General features: G+C 38.3%; 1 protein-coding gene across 4 annotated transcripts in view; it reads left to right on the top strand.

Moving 5' to 3' along the window:
- The first annotated feature begins 291 nt into the window (after positions 1-291).
- The window catches only part of nol8 (nucleolar protein 8), a 39,060-nt gene continuing 19,130 nt past the window's right edge, over positions 292-20,221 (top strand). The window contains exons 1-11 of one of the 4 annotated variants that reach the window (XM_023264012.3): positions 293-590; positions 730-1,544; positions 1,724-1,789; positions 2,207-3,856; positions 4,697-4,844; positions 6,232-6,294; positions 8,368-8,446; positions 10,753-10,909; positions 13,095-13,393; positions 16,749-16,975; positions 18,739-20,093. In XM_023264012.3, the coding sequence (XP_023119780.2) occupies positions 4,724-4,844; positions 6,232-6,294; positions 8,368-8,446; positions 10,753-10,909; positions 13,095-13,393; positions 16,749-16,975; positions 18,739-20,093 (2,301 nt within the window). In that variant the 5' untranslated portion in view covers positions 293-590; positions 730-1,544; positions 1,724-1,789; positions 2,207-3,856; positions 4,697-4,723. Of the gene's footprint in view, positions 591-729; positions 1,545-1,723; positions 3,857-3,878; positions 3,898-4,696; positions 4,845-6,231; positions 6,295-8,367; positions 8,447-10,752; positions 10,910-13,094; positions 13,394-16,748; positions 16,976-18,738; positions 20,094-20,221 lie in introns of those variants that run through there. The other 3 variants (XM_023264013.3, XM_023264016.3, XM_035945349.2) reach the window with 3 other exon arrangements.

Raw genomic sequence — 20,221 nt, 5'->3', positions numbered from 1 at the left:
CAGATAGATAGTCCTCATTAACGTTAGATATAAATAGGTAGATATATATAGATAAGACATATATATATATATATTGAGAGAGAGAGATAAGATATATAGATAGAGGGAGAGATAGATAAGCTATCTAGCTAGATATATAGCTATATATATCTAGATAGATGGAGCCGCAGCAGGAGCCAACCAGAAAAAGGTCCGGTGCATGGGATGATTATCAGTTGCTGCTGGATAATAAGGTAACTATGAGTGTTATTTTTATTTCACCTGTATTTACATTGGAAAACTCAGTGCAAGCCCTCATGTACAATGCTGTCGCTATAGAAAATATATTTACACAACTGTTGTCTTTGATGTGCATGCCTGTTGGAGCCAATGTCCAATTTCAATGGAATGGAAAATTACATGAATGCATTCAAATCATGATTGACTTTGGTAACTGTTCGTTTCACAGGTCCAGTGTATGCTGAGTGATACCAGGCTGTCATACAGCAACAACACCTCGTCCATGCTGAGGCATTTAAGGGCCAAGCATGGGAGAGAGAGGGAACTGGTGCTGGAGAACAGGCAGCAGCCGGCTGTTGCCTGTAACTCAGGTAGGCCTATTCATGACATTTACAAAGAATTACTTATGCCTTGTAAGTTTGGTTTATATTACCCTGTGGTACATTTCAATAACACTTAGTATTTTTGATGTAGCTTAATGCATTGTATTGTCTACATGAAATGTTTCAGGCAATAAAAAGCGAGACCTTGACGATGCTCTCGTAAACTTCATCATCAAGGATTCTCAGCCGTTCTCTGTAGTGGAGGATGTTGGATTCAAAGAGCTTGTGGCAAAACTGGACCCCACATATACTCTTCCAACAAGAAAGGCTCTCAAGGACATGGTGGTTGCAAAATATCAGGAGGAGAGGGAGAAGGCAGAGATCCAGGGTGTTGAGACCATGAGCCTCACATCGGATATGTGGACCTCCATCAACATGGATGCATATCTGGCTGTCACCTGCCACTATGTCAATCGGAATGACCTGCTGTCCACTCTTCTTCTAGCAGCTAAGCCTTTTCCAAGGACCGACACAGCAGCCTACATTGCTGCAGAAATTGCATCACTGATAGCAGAGTGGGGTCTAGCGAATAAAATTAGATGCATTGTGACTGATTCACGAGCAATAAGATTGCTAACTAGCCAATAACCTGAATTTGAGGCAATCTAAATGCACATTGCACATTGCTTGAACCTTGTAGTAAAGAACTCCTTTGAAGCCACTCCTAGCGTGGATGACATTAGAGCGATGAGTAGGAGCATTGTAAGTTACTTTAAAACAAGCACAACTGCAAAAGAAAGGCTGAGCCACATGCAGCAGCAACTGGGTCGCAATATCAAGAAACTCAAATTGGAAGTGGACACACGCTGGAATAGCACCCTTGATATGCTTCAGTGCGTCTGTGAGGAGAAAGATGCAGTTGCATTAGCTCTGTCATCACTAAACACAGACCTGACTCCTCTGACCAACCAGCAGCATGAAGTCACAGGGGAATGCATCAAGGTATGTAATAGAGAACCACAGAAAATATGATGGTAGAATCCAAACGGTCTAGCTGGTTTATTGCATAGTCACTGCAGAAGGGTTAACTCACTCGGAGCATCACACTAGACTGAACAATGAAATCAACTTCACCACACAATCTATGCATTCAGATAATATGGACTTTCCTGTCATTTCAGCTGCTGGCCGCATTCCAGGTGGCGACTGTGGACTTGTCAGAGGAGAGAAGAGCGTCAGGATCGAAGGTTATCCCCTTATACCATGTTTTAAGACACACGACTGAACAACTGTATTCCCAGCTCATCACCCCCATGGTACAACACCGGGCACTGAACCTTGTCAGGTGCTCAGCTGCCAGATTACAAGATAAAGAAAAAAACAGTTCACTGGCAGTCGCTACACTTGTGGATCCACGGTTCAAAACTTTTGGATTCACCAGTCAGAGAGTGGCAGCCAGTGTCAAAGAATGTTTAATAACAGAATGCACAACAGTTATCAAGATAAAGAATGCCCAGCAGCAGTCATCTACGTCACAAGTACCACCATAGCCTCGTCCTCCACCACCAGCAGCACCTGCCACAGATATTTATTTTTTTCTTGTAATTCTGAATAAGGAATGACTAATGACATTTCTGGTGATGATGATCTTAAATATTTTTCAGTTCAACTGTGGAGCCTTTTGGACGAAGACGCAAGTAGAGCCTGGCAAATGCAAAGCACCACAGCCAGGGCAGTTGTAGAAGTTAACTGTTACCTGGCTTATCCTCCCCTGGAAAGAACGGCAGACCCACTGGCTTACTGGGCCACCCACAAAGCCATTTATGCACACTTGTACAGTGTAGCGAAACATTTCTTGTGTACCCCAGCCTCATCTGTGCCCTGTGAACATTTTTTTTCCAAGGCTAGGGAGATAGTCTGTAAAAGATGGAACCGCTTGAGTCCCAAAACGGTTGATAAATTGTTATTTCTCAATAAAAAGTCATAACCAGTTACACAAGCACACCCACTGCCCTGTTTTCAATCACACCCTCTTTACTGACCTCTTTACCAATGAACCCCAAGACATACTTTGCCAAAATCCACAATATAATCTATATTTGCACCAGTGCCATGTAAAAATGACATCAGTCTGTATTTATAGAGCACATCTCATGAATGTAGCAGCACTGTTTAAATGTTTCATGACACAGAATATAAGTGATGAACAGACATGGCAAATAAGAAACATGCTCTTCAGTAGTTATTGTCATCATTACTGCTAGTAATATTATTATTATTGTATCTACTAGAACCCACACAATCATCTCGTGTAGTCGAACAGGAATGTGTGCTTGGCGAATCAAATCCAAAATAATCCATGAACCAATTACCACGTCTCGGTTGCATTTCATTTTATTGACCACAAGATGTCCTACTCGAGCACTGTCTCATTGAAGCCTCCAGTAATGAACCATGTTTTGAAAGAAGTGTTGAAGCTTCCACAAAGCCTCTATCCGCCATCATTATCTAAATTATTAAATAAACTCGCTGTCAAACTTCGCTTCCTGTCATTTACAACAATAACATCCAACAAGCTAAACAACTATAACACTGGCAAAACACTTCGGCAAACTGACACGTGAAAAGTTAATTTTCCGTGTTCGTTTTCCTTAAATGACGAAGTTCAAACAGACGTTACTTTATAATCCTAAATTCATATATTTAAAAGCATGCTATTCTGTTTTATTGATACAATTTGGCGTGTTGTTTTTTTTTTGTTTGTTTTGTTTTTTGTTTTTTTTTACTGTTCAATGTCCGTTTAACCAACACAGTTTGGAGCCTCCCGCCCTCTGGACTCTACCACTTGTCTGGAGTCGGAGGGGGGAACAATTGTTTCTACGAAGACGATTGTAACTGAAAATGTCCCTCTGTGGGCAAAAATACAGCAAATGTTAATGTAAATCTAGTTTAAAAACTAATATTAGTGCTTTATTTTTTACACAAAAGGCATTTTTTTTAAAGCTAACGGAGCACAATCAGTGAGAGTCCCCCGCTACAAAGTAGGTCACAGGAAGTAGCGGCTGTAGTTAATTAAGAGCTGATCAAGCCAACCTTATACTAGTTTATTTATTAGCCTAAATAGTTCTATAGCTATATTTACATAAACATCTACACTTACTTGAGTTTTTATGAAGCTTATTGTTAAGTCTACTGTAAATCAAATCACTTCGGAACGCTTCAATCATGTGGAAACAAGTGCGGAAGGAAATATGAGCAGGACTGCAACCGGACCCGGCCAGTAATCACAGTAACACCGGCTGGATACATGTGCGGTAACTACTGTGACTTTTTTCTATCCCCATTAATTAAACCGGTAATTTAACGATAACAAGAGATTGGATCAGTTAAATGTAGATTTCTGTAGATATTTGAGTTCATTTAGATTCTGTGTGTTTCTGTTTTTAGACGTGAGGAGCTTCAGGCGGAACTGATGAAGACGTTTAAGTTTAATAAAACACGAATTAACACAGAATTCACTGGAATTAAAAAGTCACATTTTGTGTCAGCGCCGTCTGATCATTCTGGAAGGTTAACTGCTATAAAATAACACCATGATGTTTACTCTTTTTGCTGAATCCACGCAGCTACAGCTCAGATAATAGAGCAATACATATGAATCCTCAGGAGGTTCTGATGTTCAGTGTTTGTTTATTGTTTTAGACAGATGTTGGTCCAACTACATGGTCATTATGGAGGCTGTGGTTTTGATATTTAATCAACTGTCATTCATATAAATAAGCAAATGGTAGCAAAATCTATTCTAGAAAAAATAAGTTGAATCAACACAGAATATGAGTAAATTCTGCTGTACAGCTTGTCACCAGTTACACACCTCAAAGCGTTGAGACATAAAACATGTAGTGACGTATATGTCGGTGCTAGACAATAAAATTCAAAATGCATCACTTCAGAAAGATTAATTCTTTATATCACAGAATACAAAATATCACTTTTATAGTGCATCTCTGGGCAAAACTCTGTTTGTTTTTGTACGTATTTGTTTCCAGAGATGTGTGTGTGCTTTGTTAATGTTTTTAAAAATATAAAATGTATGAACTGATGAGTCTACACACATAAAATATTCCTGACGCTTATGTTTGTTGTCTCCACAGTAACGGTGTCGTCGTGGATACACAGCGATGCGGCGGCTGTATGTCGGCGGTTTGAGCCACACGGTGACTCAGAAGGACCTGAAGGATCGATTTGGAAAGTTTGGAGACGTGGAGGACGTGGAGCTGCGAACGAGGAAGGATGAGGACGGTGAGGAATAAAACCTGCAGAAATCTAATTATTAAATAACAGCAGCATCACTGTGATGGATTATAGCTCTGCAACAACTTTGAAGTCTGTTAAGAGAAAAAGCTAAAAACTGATGATGAATACAGAAAACGTTTACCGTATATGAATACACTGCCTGTCCAAAAAAAGTCACCAGTTGGATTTAAATGAGCAAAAAAGTAAAAAGCCTTCCATTGGATAATTACTGCAGTGATGAATATGTTTCAGCTGCAACAACTTCTTTAACCCTAGCTGATGCAGTGAGGAGCTTCTCATTTCTTAAACAACCATGTTGGAAGACATATCCTGTGGTCATGGAAAGGATGTTAATCAGTTTCAGAAGGGTCAAAATATTGGTCTGCATCAAGCAAAGAAAACGACTAAGAAGATTTCTGAAATTACTAAAATCAGGTTAAGAACCGTCCAACGCATTATTAAAACCTGGAAGGATAGTGGAGAACCATCATCTTCGAGGAACAAATGTGGTCGGAACAAACTCTTAGATGATTGAAGGAAATCAACAGTAAAACTCACTGCTATGTTTAGTGAAAGTAAGAGTATTTCCACATGAAGGGACCTCAAAGGATTGGAACTACACAGCTGTAGCTTTAAGAAAACCCCTGATCAGTGAGGATAATCAGAAAAAAAGGCTTCAGTTTGCTAGGTAGCATAAAGATTGGACTCTGGAGCAATGGAAGAAGGTCATGTGGTCTGATGAGTCCAGATTTACCCTGTTCCAGAGTGATGTGGGCATCAGGGTAAGAAGAGAGGTGGATAAAGTGATGCCCTCATCATGGCTAGTGGGGGTTAGGGTTATGATCTGGGGTTGGTCAGGTTCAGCAACGTTATGTTCCCAAAGAATGAGGTCAGCTGACTACCTGAAGATACTGAATGACCAGGTCTTTCCATCAGTGGAGGTTTTCTTCATGTTCCAAGATGACGATGTCAGGATTCATGGGGTCACGTTGAGAATGAGTGGATCAGGGAGCAGGAGATGGATTGTCCTCCACAGAGTCCAGACCTCAGCCCCACTGAGAACCTTTGGGATGTTCTGGAGAAGACTTTGTCTGATTCTCCCATCATCAATAGAAGATCTTGGTAGAAAATTAATCCAACTCTGGACAGAAATAAATGCTGTGACATTGCAGAAGCTTATGTAAACGATGCCACAGTGAATGAGTGTCGTTCTCAGAGCTAAAGGTGGTCCAATGAAATATCAGAGCGACTTTTTTTCAGTGTATTTAGTTGACAGGTTTGTTAGAATTATTACTTATCATCTGTGTGGTGAACAGAGATCAGCTGCTGTGTTTCCATCACCTATAAATCATTTCATGGTTTGTTCCGTTTCCTTCATGCTTCTCTTCTGCAGGAGTTCCGTACAAAACCTTTGGCTACATCAACATCAACATTTCAGACGCCGACCTGAAGAAATGTAAGTGACCAGATCTGCTCCTTCGTCGTCTTTATCTCAACACATCCAACATTCATCTTTTTACCAAAACTGGAAAACTGACACATTAAATCCTGTAAATATTTAAGTATTTGCACTTTTAATGTGCTTTTAATTAGTTTCTATTAGTGCTGTCAAATGATTACAATTTTTAATCAGATTAATCACAGGGATGCTGTGGATTAATTTCAATTCATCACAGTTAAATATTCATTTTTAAATTAATTGCGTTTCATTTTGCATGCCTAAACACTCAAGAAAGAAGAGAATATATCTGCACTTTAGGTGTTTATTAAACACCTATAAAGGTTCATGTTAGAATCCCAGACTAACACATGCTTTGTGTTAATGTGGGATTTTAAGCTGGAAGTGCTTCAGTGAAAAGAAAACTCCTTCCTGCAGAATGTGCATATTACTGGATGTTGGACGACTGTTCTGTCTTGGGTTTTTTTGTATTTAAATTTCCCACTGAGCGGCCCAATGTGCTGTTTCGTAGGGCCCGACCAATTTGGATTTTTTGATTTGATTCCAATATTTGGCAGAAAAAAATTCCGATAACTGATTAATCGGCCGATTAATTTAAAATGTATATAATGAATAAAATAACTTCTTTTTTGGTTCCTTAATGCTGCAACAACAAAGATATAAATTACTGCAAGATCATTTTACTGTTTTACAATACTCTGTCCTTTAGTATTTATTTAACTTTACAACAAAGAGGAATTTTCAAGTACAAAAACATGCAACATAGCATTTAACATCTAGGAAATTATTTTACCTTAAAAAGAGTCAATCTATAAATGAGTTATGAAATACATCTGGTCTGGTACTTCTTGTTGCTGCAAATTAGAGGGAGTTAATAGATAAACATTATTTCTGCAGCCCTCTAATGTCCTTTAACATTAAATTACATTTTCTCTACTCCATTATTTTCTTTGCCATGAAGTCAGGACTCATATGAACCAAAATAAAAACCAGAGACGCCTTTCTCAGATGTAAAACAGGTCATCTTTGACAGCATTTTAAATCTATAATGGTAGTAACAGTAATGTTAAACATTTGAACTTGAACTCTTTTTTTTAACTGAAACAGGAGACATGTTGAGTCATTGTTAATTTCACAACGTCGTTTTAAACTTACCTGTCGGCTCCGCCCACTCCTGTAATGTTTCCTGGCTGTAGCTTACTCCTGTACTTCACTGAGTCAGAGCTCCATGTATTGGACAAACAGTGCAAGGACATCATTCTGCGTGACTCTGACACTTAACAGCATTTATTGTTTTATGAGAAATTAAGAATATATCGGCCTCTAATTGGCAAAACTCCTGCCAATGACGATTATTTTGAAAAGGACTATAATGGGATCAAGTGTCCATTTGCAACGGCAAGTCTACTTGGACAAACTGCCCGAAATGCGTTTTCAGAGACGTTTCAGGGACTTTTGCGCTGCAGATGTGTTAATTGCATTAAAATGTTTGATCAGATTAATCATGATGATGGATTAATCCGCCTTAACGCGCTAATTTTGACAGCTGTAGTTTCTATATTAGTCTCCTCTCTGCACTATTTAAACACCGCCTGCAGTCTCTGAATTTTTATCATGTGACTGTTGATCACAGCTGAGTCATTAGTAGCTTCACTGTTACCTCGAGGAGATTCTTTGTTTTTTTACAGAATCTGGTTAAAGCAAACAGTTTGTTCTTGGTGAATGTTTAAAAGAGACACGTAGAAGAAAGGTATTAGGTTTCCCAACCGAACAGCGTGTCACAGATGAGTAGTTCAAGGACTGTCAGAAAATTGTAAAACCAAACTTTTTTTTTCTGTTTTTACAGTTTTAAGCTGATAAATGAAGGAATTTTGTCAAAATTTTTCAAAATTACGTTTATATAAAACCAACCAAAAGGTTTCTGAGCTCGGAGGGTTAAAAAAAACACATTTTTATGTCCCATAAACTGTTGATAATGTAAATATTTTCTCTTTTTGTGGCCTCAGAGCAGGTTCAGGTTACTGGAACCTGCTCGGCTTCATTGTATCATCAGTCTGTGTTTCTGTGTAGGTTTAACGGTGCTGAACAAATCCAAGTGGAAAGGAGGAACTCTACAGATTGAACCAGCCAAAGAGAGTTTCCTTCACAGGTACAGACCATGAACGCCTCATGTGAGCAGAAACAAGTCAGTTCATCTGAGTTTAACTGGAACCTCAGAATAACCTGCAGCTTGTTTAACTCTTGTGCCTGTAGAGGGTCACAGTTTGAACAGATTTATTAGAGGTCAGATTATAATGTAGTTTATATTAATATATATATGAGGTCCAGAAGCATCAGTCAGAGCTTCTCACATGGAAAAACACATTTGAGTTCTGTTAAAAACTGCAACTAAATCAGCTTTACATCCACTAAAGCTATCAGAATCTAAACACTAAATCTGGTTTATGTTCATTTGTCTTATAGCTAACTCCAATATTATGGGATGAATCACAGCTTGAACAGCAAATCTGCAGCAGTATAACGTCTACGGCATAGAGTAATTGAAATACTAAGTGTCACAATATGATTATATTAGAAAATTATTTTATCAGAGTGAATCATGTCTATTAGATGTTTTTTTTTTATCTTCTGTGTTGTTGTCTCCTACTTGTTCTGACCAAGCACCTATCACACATGCTGATATGTGCCTACAAAGTTTACCCAGAATGCACGTTTTTCCCCAAAACTTGTCTAGAATGACTCAAAAATTGCACAAAATGACTCAAAATACTCCCAAAATTCAGCCAAAATGGACAGAAACATCTCCTATATTACTCAATTTTTCCCCAAATGACAAAAACTTCTCAAAAATGATCAGAATGTGTGTAAAAATGATCCTTTCATTATTTCTAACTTATTCCAACCAACCACATATCACACATGCTGATATGAGCCTTGATTGATTGATTGTTTTTTTTTTGCCGTTCTGTGAAATTTTTAAGGCAGTGTAGATGAGTTTGAGCAATTTTACTTCATCTTTGACTCTCTTTGAACAATTTTTTAAAATGTATTTTGGTCAAACTAAACAGAAAAACATTCAGGATACCAGTGATTGTTTCTAGGACTCATGGACATTAAACTGCTGCAGTTTTACTGTTCAAACTATGATACATCCCATAATATTAATGCTCAAAGTTGGTTATAAAATTGACTGGGTCATTTTTGAGTCATTCTGGACTTCTTAAAAAATAATTCTGAACAATTTTACAATTTTACAAATTTAGAATAATTTTGGACAGTTTTATGTCGTTTTAGTCCATTTTCAACTCAATTTTGACACTTTTTGTTAAATTTCAAAACGGTTTTCAGTATTTTGGACAATTTAATTGTCATTTTGAGTATTGTTTTTGTCACTAGGGGAAACTTTGGAGAAATTTTGGAGAAGTTGGAGGTATTTTGGTAAATTTTTTGGCTCATTGTGGACAAACTAAACAGAAGGATGCCACTGATTGTTTCTAGGACTCGTCAACATTAAACTGGTGAAACTACGATACATCCCGTAATACTGTTTCTCAAAGTTGGCTTTAAAACTGATTGGAAAGGTTTTGAGCATTCTGGGTATGTTTAAGGTGGTCAGATAGTTTTTTTTAAATGTGGACAATTTTGATGTAATTTTTGACATTTTTTGGTCGTGTTCGTTCATTTTTAACTCGTTTAAGGCAGATGTTGATTTATTTTGGATGGTTTTTGAGTCATTTAGGAAACATTTCAAAGCATTTTGAATAAGGTTTAGATATTTTTGAGAATTTTTAAGTCATCTTGGACACATTTTGAGTCATTTTGGGCAAGTTTTTACCGTTTTATGAAGGTTTTAAGGCAGTTTGAATGAGTTTGAGCTTTTTTTAGACAATCTCTGACTCACTTTGAACAAATTTTTTATCTATTTTGGTCAAACCAAACAGAAACACATCCAGGATACCACTGATTGTTTCAAGGACTCATAGACATTAAACTGCTGAAACTATGATACATCCCATAATACTGATGCTCAAAGTTGGTTATAGAGAAAAAATGACCAAAAAAACAGATTTAGTCTTTAGATTTTGACACCTGGATGGATGTAAAACTGATCTGGTTGCAGTTTTTAACAGAACTGATGAAGTTCTGAGGCTCAAATCTGGACCCAGCTCTATGCACTTCTACCGCCTGTAACTCTAAAATATTCATACTATGAAGGTAAAACACGCCTTCAGTAAATAGACAAAAGTTACTGTGGATTTAAAAGCAGCTGATTCTGAGGAGGTTAGATAGAATTTTTTCAGGTTTAGTTGAATTTTTGCGGAGTCTGTTGAGTCGTCTTATCAGAAGACTTGGTATTTGGTTTAAAATTCATATTTCAGGTTCCTATGAGCTCCAGAGCCTGAATCTTTGGGGTTAACTTACAGAACAATGATGTTTGACGTGTTTGTGTCTCAGATTGTCTCAGGAGCGTCAGGCAGCAGCAGATCAGCGTCTCTATCAGCCGGCAGCTGACGACCAGAAACAGAAGCTGCTGGAGTCACTGAGCAAAGTCGGAGTGGAAAACTTCACCATGAAGGCTGCAGTACCAGGAACTGAAATACCAGGACACAAGGTCCAGTCTGAATCTGTTTATACAGTCACACAGCAGGGAGAAAAGTCCAGATAATAGACATAATCAGCTTTACTGTGAGGAACAACCAGCAGGTTAGAGATGAAAAGAAGTCACCAAAATTACATCTTTTATCAGAGTCAGAACGAGTCCATAGATCAGTGGTGTCAAACTCATTTTAGTTCAGGTTCTACATTCAGCCCAGTTTGATCTCCAGTGGGCCGGACCAGTGAAATCAGAGCATAATAACCTATAAATAACCACAACTCCAAATGTTTCCTTTGTTTTAGTGCAAATAAAGTACATTCTGTAAATGGTCATATTTAAGGAATTGTCTTTTTACAAAACATTATGAACAATCAGAAAAATAAGTTCAATTTCAACAACATTATGCCTCAGTTTATCATTTACACATCACAACTTACAGATCACAGTGTTTCTACAAAGGCCCAAAACATTTAGTCACAGCTATCTGGAAATTAACGATATAGTGTTTTACGATCAAAACGACAAAAGTCAGACAAAAAAAACCAACAAAAACAAGACAAAACATTACAAAAACGAGAAACAAAATGACAAAAAATAAGACAAACAACACAAAAAGCAAAAAGACAAAAAATTAGACAAAGTTTCAAAGCAACAAAAAATGGACAACACAAGTGAGGAAAAAAACACAAAATGACAAAAACAACACAAAACAGCGAATAAAGCAAAACACAAAATGACAAAAATATAACAAAAAACACAAGCGAGACAAAAGGAAAAAACAAACTGACAAAAACATGAGACAAACGACAAAAGTCAGACAAAAAAAGACAAAAACAATAAAAACAAGACAAAATATTGCAAAAATTAGGCACAAAAGGATAGAACAACAATGAGCAATCTAGTATTACTTTCTGATCCAAACAACTTGTCATGGTCTAGAAATTCTTTTAAATTTTTAGTTTTACAAATTTACAATCAGCAGTTAATGTATTCTCTGGAATTTTTACACTTTACAAAGTCATCCTGCGGACTGGATTGGACTCTCTAGAGGGCCGGTTTTGGCCCGCGGGCCGCATGTTTGACACCCCTTCCAGAGTTTCAACTTTCTGACGGTCTTTAAACTACTGTTCTTCTTCTCCAACTGAATCAAATGTGAGCATAAAGTTGTGATATTTCATCAAAATCACTTTATTCTACATGTCTCATTTAAAACTTTGCCAAAAAATAAATCATTGTTCAAACCAGATTGTGTTAAAAACAAAAAAATCTGCACTTCTCTTTATGAACATGAAGCCATTAAAGCATTATCCAGTTAGAATGACAAAAATAGTACAAAAAGGAAAAACCAAAACTGGAGCTCTTTAATTATTTATATTACAGATAGCTAAAGAAACGGAATCAACATGTCCAACATTTGTCCAAGTGTCCATAGACATTACCAACACAAAAATTTAAGGCTCTACTTTACTCTAGATATTTAACTATTTAAAGTTTGAAACACATCCTGCAGTTCAGCCGAAAACTCTCTGAATTTTTGTCCCCTTACTGTTGGTCGTAGCTGAGTCACTGATAGCTTCATGGTTGCATCGAGGAGCTCAGAATTTTTAGTTTTTTGTAGAATCTGTATCAAACATAGAATGTATTTTTAGAGAGTTTTTAAATAAGACCTGGAAAATTGTAGTCACATGCCTTTCGGTCACAGCTGAGTCACTGATGGCTTCATGGATGTAACAAAAGGCTTCGAAGTTTTTCTTTTTTACAGAATCTGTTTTGAGCAAATGGTTTATTTTAAGTGAATTTTTAAACACAACATGTAGAATAAAGTGATTTTGATGGAAAATCAGTTTTATGCTCAGATTTTCAGATGGGACAGACAGAAATTAACCGATCACACGTGATTAGTTCAAAGACCGTCAAAAAGTTGAAGATCTGATGATTCTTTCTGTTTTTTTTCCCATCTTTTCTGGGTTTGATAAATGGTGTAAATTTGTTGATTTTTGTAAATCTAATCTGTTTATCTGTTATCTGTATTTCTGTATGTTCTGTATGTTTAATATGCTGCTGGTTTCTTGACTCTCCCTCAGTATCGGTAAAGTATCTCCCTACCTAAATGTGAGCGTTAGGGTTAGGATTTTGTCTTTATCTGATGTAGAGAACCATGGATCAGGCGGGAGGTGTTGACCGTCTTCTCTGTTTCCAGGACTGGGTGGTCAGTAAGTTCGGTCGAGTTCTTCCCGTCCTGCAACTCCGGAGCCAGAAAGGCAGCAGAGCTCGAACACTGAAGTACGACCCGTCCAAATACTGTCACAACATCCGCCGGCTGGACCGCCAGGAAGTAGACGGGTCCACGCCGGTCACCCAGCTCACCTGGCAGGTGCAGGGGGGGCACGATGACATCAGCAAGAGGAGGCGGGGCGAGTTCCCGCCATACGAGCTGCCTCAACGGAAGAAGATCCGGACGGACGAGGTCAACTCCCACGATGCAGCAGGAAAAACCAGGTATCTGTGAGGGTTGATTCTTCAGGGTCCCTGAACTTTACTTAAAGCTGCTGATGGGTTCTGAAACGATTACTCTAATGCCTCGACGCTTCGTTTAATCCATTATATACTATGTTATACCCTCACCAGCCTCCTTATTAGGTGCACATAAAAATGTAGACGTGGTCAAGACAACTTGCTGAAGTTCAAACCAAGCATCAGAATGGGGAAGAAAGAGGATTTAAGTGACTTCAAACGTGGCATGGTTGTTGGTGCCAGACGGGCTGGTCTGAGTATTTCAGAAACTGCTGATCTACTGGGATTTTCATGCACAACCATGTCTAGAGTTTACAGAGAACGGTCTGAAAAGAGAAAATATCCAGTGAGCTGTGTGGACCAGAATGCCTTATTTATGTGAGAAGTCAGAGGAGAATGGGCAGACTTGTTGGAAATGATGGAAAGACAGCAGTAACTCAAATAACCACTGGTTACAACCAAGGAATGCAGAATACCATCTCTGAACCACTGTCAAGTCAAACTGGGAGAAGCTGAAACGTCATAGAAAGAAGAAGCATTCACACAGGTGCTACACTCAGCTGGGGCGGAACCAATCTGCGGCTGCAGGTTTGCTACCTGCAGCATAAAAAGGGACACACGCAGCACTGAGAGGGAAGGAGAATGAATGACCTCGCTCAAACAAAGTGGCTGTGAGCGTGAGGATCTGCGGCAAACTGTGCAGGACTGCTTCATCTACAGAAATCCAGGTAGCAGCCGGTAAGAGCAGAACCATGAAAGATCTGGGAGACTGTTTAACCTGCAGAACATGTTAGCTTTAGCATTAGCCACGGAGATCAGCGTCAGCCACGAGTGCCTGGTTGTTAACTTTCTTATGTCTGTATGCCATTTATTGCTGTGTTTGTAATTGCTCAGTTGAAAATAAGATTGCAGGCTAATTGGTGCTAATTAGAGGTTTTCCAGCTAAGGTTAAAAAAACAGTTATTTAATTCTGTTTGTAATGGTGGCTTTGTACTATGCACTTTATTCTATTTATTTATTTATTGGATCTGGAACGGATTGCACTTTAAAAGTCACTTTATGCACTTTAAATAATTTTAAGAATATGAATTAAAAACTATAAAAATAATTTAAAAAGTCTGATAGAAATGTTAAGAGCAAAATTTGTTAAAATGTGATTAAAATGCAGGTAAATTGAGTGGCATTTACTTATGAGGTAAAATTGTACGAGGGGAATGGCTGTTACTATCTGCCGAATGCAATATTGTGAACATTGTTCTTTTGTGTTTTAAAGGTTTTTCACCTAAACCCATCAGCTAACCCTATCAACTTACCCTATCAACTAAACCTGTCACCGAAGTTGCCATCGTTGTATTCCATGACCTTGCAACCATTGCAAAATAAAAGAGGAAGAAAAGAAAGCAACTGTTTGACTCATGAGTGGAGTCCAGCTCATAACCTGGGTAGATGAAACATCCTTTTTCAAGTGGGGAAACTGCACACAAACCCTCAAAAATCCTCAATGATATTCACGCATCATTGAAAGTGGGAGAACACTTGACAACCACAACACATCCAGCCTTGAAGAAGATGTTCTACAGCAGCAGAAGACCACACCAGGTGTCACTCCTGTCAGCTAAGAACAGGAAACTGAGGCTACAATTCACCCAGACTCACCAAAAATGGACAATAGAAGACTGGAAAAATGTTGCCTGGTCTGATGAGTCTCCATTTCAGCTGTGACATTTAGATAGTCAGAATTTAGCGTAAACAACATGAAAGCATGGATCCATAACATAAGAAAAATTTGACAAAAAACAACAAAAGATTGAAAATGACAGAAAAATTGAAAAAAGAAACAACAAAAAGAGATTGTTCATGACAAAAATGAGACAAGAAAACTGAGATTGAAGATGACAAAAAAATCACAAAAACACCAAAAAGATTGAAAATGACAAAAAATTGAGACAAAACAACCAAAAAATTGAAAATGAAAAAAATTAGACAAAAAAACACTTAACAGGCTTGAAATTGACCAAAAACATTTACAAAAAGAACAACAAAGAGACTGAAAATGAAAAAAATTAGACAAAAAAAACACTTAACAGGATTGAAATTGACCAAAAAAATTTACAAAAAAAAAACAACAAAGAGACTGAAAATGACAAAATGAGACAACGAAAAAACAAAAAGAGTGAAAATGACAAAAAAAATTGACATATCATAAAGCATGGATCTATCCTGCCTTGTATCAATGGATCAGGCTGCTGGTGGTGGTGTAATGGTGTGGGGGAGATTTTCTTAGTACCAACTGAGCATCATTTAAACGCCACAACCTTCCTGTTGTTGCTAACCATGTCCATCCCTTTATGACCACAGTGAGCCATCTTCTGATGCTACTTCCAGCAGGATAATGCATCATGTCACAAAGCTCAAATCATTTCAAACTGGTCTCTTGAACATGACGATGAGTTCACTGCACTCCAATGGCCTCCACAGTTACCAGATCTCAGTCCAATAGAACCTTTGGGATGTGGTGGAACGGGAGATTCACATCATGGATGTTCAGCCAACAAATCTGCAGCAACTGCATGATGCTATCATGTCAATATTCACCAAAATCTCTGAGGAATGTTTCCACCACCTTGTTGATAATATGACACCAAGAAATAGGGCAATTCTGAAGGAAAAGGGGATCCAACCTTTTACTAGCAAATGAAGTGGCCAGTGAGTGTCTATGCACAATACAGCGTTGATGTCCACCCGTGTTCCACCAGGACGGTTATTTCTGTTGCACAGCGCGCTCACTTCTACTTACTAACCCTAAATTACTGATGCCAACCGTGGAATGCAAAATTACTCAGTTACTCACCAGAATAATCGATAGAAACACTCAATTATTAAAATAATCGACAGCTGCAGCCCTAATCTGAAGATTAATTCTAATTTGTAAGAATAAAAGGTGATCTCAGTGGAATTAAAATGATGCAAATTTTCCACAGCCTTCATAATTCCCAAAAGGTTTTAGTAGTATCTGGTTCCTTCGTTTCTACGTAGAAACTGAATAAAGTTCTGATGGAGGCTGTTTAGTTGTCGGAGGCTAAAGGTTAAGTTTTCAAGATAAACAAAACACAAGAAAAATGGACTTTCACCTTTAAATGATGAAAAAATTCTTGCACCAGTTGCTTTAATTTAAATATTTCTGTGATTCATGTTATCAAAAAGTAACGTCTGATGTTAGATCTGATAAACTTTTCTTTAGTTAATACTGTCATATGTGTATTTAGTAATTAATTTGTGATAATTAACAGAGTTTTGGCCTCAATATCATCCTGAATATTTCCACTCCGTCTCCTCTCAGATCTGAGCATCCTGTTAACTCTGTACATCAAACTGAAGCTCGCCACGTCACCAACGGATTCCAACCTCGACCAGCTCAAAGGACGTGGAGACGTGACAGCGACGTCGATTCAGACGAGGAGATCCGCAGGCTGGTGGCCAATCAGCAAACCTCCCACGATGCACTGCAGCAGGACGACAGTCTGGAGGTGGTCGGACTCGACTACCTGGAGAAGTGTGGACACAAAGGTACCAGCAGGTTTTTATTTGTCACTGTGGTTCGTTTTTCACTGCAATCTAAAGTCTCTATGGAACCAGAAATGTCTTCTGTGACACAGAATGACAGAAATCTGATAAAAGAAAGATTTCACAATTTGCCCAAAATTCCTCCAAAAAATGCCTCAAAATTTGTTAAAACTGACTCAGTTTATCCAAAATGATTTTGAACTTGTCCAAAATTACATGAAAGTGGTCCAGATTGTATAAAAAAGTAATAATTGGGAGCTCTTCGTCACCCATGAAGCCATCAGCTGTGATCAACATGAACAAAAGTGTGCAGCGACTCAGTTAAAATGACACAAATCAGAAAAAAAGATGAAAAATGAGTCGAATTTCTTTGACTATGTATTTTACTAAAATTTTTAAAAGCTTGAAATCAACATGTCCAACATTTTTCTAAGTGGAAAAAATAAAAGCTTGACATAAAGTTGATTTTGAACAATTAGTTTCCATACTTGTCTCCTCTCTGGTCTGTATAAACTCAACCCACAGTTCAGCTGAAAACTCTGAATTTTTGACACGACTGTTGGTCTCAGCTCAGTCACTGATGGCTTCACAGATGCACCAAGAAACTCGGAATTTTTAGTTTTTAAAAAAATCTAGTTCCACTAAACAGTTTATTTTTTGCAAATTTTTAAATGAGACACCTAGAGTAAGATGGTTTTTCAGTAATATTTAAATTTTAAGCTCAGATTTGGTTAATTTGTCACAGGTGTGTCATTCAAGGACAGTCAGAAATTTGAAAATGTGATGATTCTTTCTGATTTACTGTTAGAATATTAATAATTGTGTTGCTTTGGTAAATAAAAGGAGTTGTGGAGTTACTGAGTCCCTGCTGTGTAACTGTATAAACAGATTTATGTCTCCTCTCTGCTCTGTGTTAAAACACTTCCTGCAGTTCAGCCAGAAACTCTCAGAATTTTCATCACGTCTGTTGGTTGCAGCTGACTCACTGATGGCTTCATAGATGTCAAAAAGAATGCAGAATTTTGATCTTGAATCTTGATCTTTGAATCTGGGTTGAGCAAAGAGTGTATTTTTCGTGAATTTTTGAATGAGACATGGAGAATGGAGGGATTTTGATGAATATTTTAAATTAAAGCTCAGATTTGTTTAATTCTTTGCAGATGAGTAGTTCAGGAACAGTCGGAAAACAGCTGAAAGTCTCAGAATTTTCACCACAGGACTGATGGTCGCAGCTGAGTCACTGATAACTTCATGGATGTGACGAAGAGCTCAGAATTTTTTGTTTGTTTCAGAATTTTGTTGAAGTTACATGTTTATTTCTCACCAATTTTTAAAAGGAAACGTAAAAAAACATAGAATAATAAGGCGACATTGATGAACTAGAACAATTTTTAGGGTTAGATCTGGATAATTTTCAAGAAGGAACTGAAAGTCACACATGATTAGTTCAAGGACCATGGAGAAGCTGAATAATCTTATTGTTTTACATTTTCTAAGGGAAAAATGGTGTAAATTTGGCATTTTAAAACAAACATTAGCATGCCTTTCAAACCTGCAGGTGGATTTTGGGGTTCAGAGGGTTAATTTAATTAGTAGAAATTGTGTGTAAAAAAAAAAACAAAAACCTAGAATGCATGTAAAAGACAAGGCTTTCTTCAAGTATCACAAGAAATCTTACATTCATTAATTAAAGAAATAAATGACGACGAATCCCAGTAAAAAATGTGACAATCTTTCCAAGAACGAGTTTTTTTTTGTGATTCCAGGTGAAAAAGACGAAGACGACTATGATTCTGCAGATACAGACGAAATCTTTGCATCAGGAAAACCTCCTCAGACTCCAGGAAAACCTCCTCCGACTCAGGAGAAACTTTCTCAGCCCACAACAGGAAACAGCACCTACAGAAAGAGGAAGAAGACGAGTAAAGCCGAAGAGGAGGAGGACAGTTCAAATGATGATGAAGAACATCTCGCCTCCAAACTCCAAAGAGGAAACTCCAGTAAACAGAAACCAGGTAAGAAACTGTCGGTCGTACCTGTGGTGAAGCCCCGCCTCCCAGTGTCAGACAGTGACGATGAGGAGAACGATGAAGACGAGGAGTCGGAATCAGCAGCTTCATGTTCGGACTCCGACTATGAAGCCATGTTTTCCAACGTCACCCATCTGGAGATCTCGCTGGCTGATCTGCAGAAGCTGGCCAAAGATGCTGAGCAGAACTCGGAGACTACAGCTCCCAGAATCCTCAGCACTGAGCGAGAACCCGACACCAAACCCACCAAAAAGGGAACCACGCCAGAGGAGATCCTCGCTGCCCTCCTGCAGGATGACAGCAGTGACGACGAGCGAGACAAGAAAAAGAAGAAGAAAAGAAAAGGAGGCACGACGACGCTGCCGGCTTTTACTGGAACAAAGGAGCTGAACGAGGAGTCAGAAAGAGACCAGAAGAAACGAGACCAGAAGGAGGTGAAAGAAGAACAACTGAACTCTAGAGCTGCACAGATGAACCTCAGAGGAGCAGACGACGAAACCAACGAGGAAGAAGAAGAAAAGGACATAAGTGATGCTAAAGTTTTGGAAATGTCTTCAACTAAAACCTCTGAGAAAGATGAAAGTGGCTCCTCATCCCACAGTGATGATGATAATGAGGAGGGGGAAGAGGAAGGTAATGAAGAAGAGCAGAAAACTGATAAATTAAACGAAGAAGAGGTAGTAAACAACATCACTGCTCCAAAATTTTTAAAAATTTCTTCAAGTAAAACTCCTGAGAAAGCTGAAAATGGCTCCTCATCTAGTAGTGGTGATGGTGATGATGAAGAAGAGGAAAATGAGGATGAAGAAGAGAATGAAGAGGAGGTCGTGAAGAACCAAACTGCTTCTGAAGTTTTAAAAACATCTCCTGTGAACCCAGAGAAAGCAGAGACTGACTCTTCGTCCAGCAGTGATGATGATGAAAATGATGATGAGGAGGAAGATCATCCTCCCGTCCAAGTCGTGCTGGCAGCTGAGGAGGAAGAGGAGCGGCAGAGGAAGGCCAACTTAAGGCGACTGGCTGCTGTCCAGCAGAGACAGAAAGAAGCTGAAGAACACAAGAAGCTGATCCAGGGAGCTTTATCCAACCTGGTGGGTTCAATTCTGTCACCATAAATACTAGATATGGAAAAGTTACTGTAAAAACAGATTAACACAATGAAATACATCATTAGGACATTTTTATATCAAGAAAAAGTCTGGAAACTTGTCCAAAATGT

This window comes from Amphiprion ocellaris, chromosome 5, assembly GCF_022539595.1.
Source record: "Amphiprion ocellaris isolate individual 3 ecotype Okinawa chromosome 5, ASM2253959v1, whole genome shotgun sequence".
NCBI classification, from domain to species: domain Eukaryota; kingdom Metazoa; phylum Chordata; class Actinopteri; family Pomacentridae; genus Amphiprion; species Amphiprion ocellaris.
The sequence above is the reverse complement of the archived record's forward strand: the minus strand, read 5'-3'. Positions and strand labels throughout refer to the sequence as shown.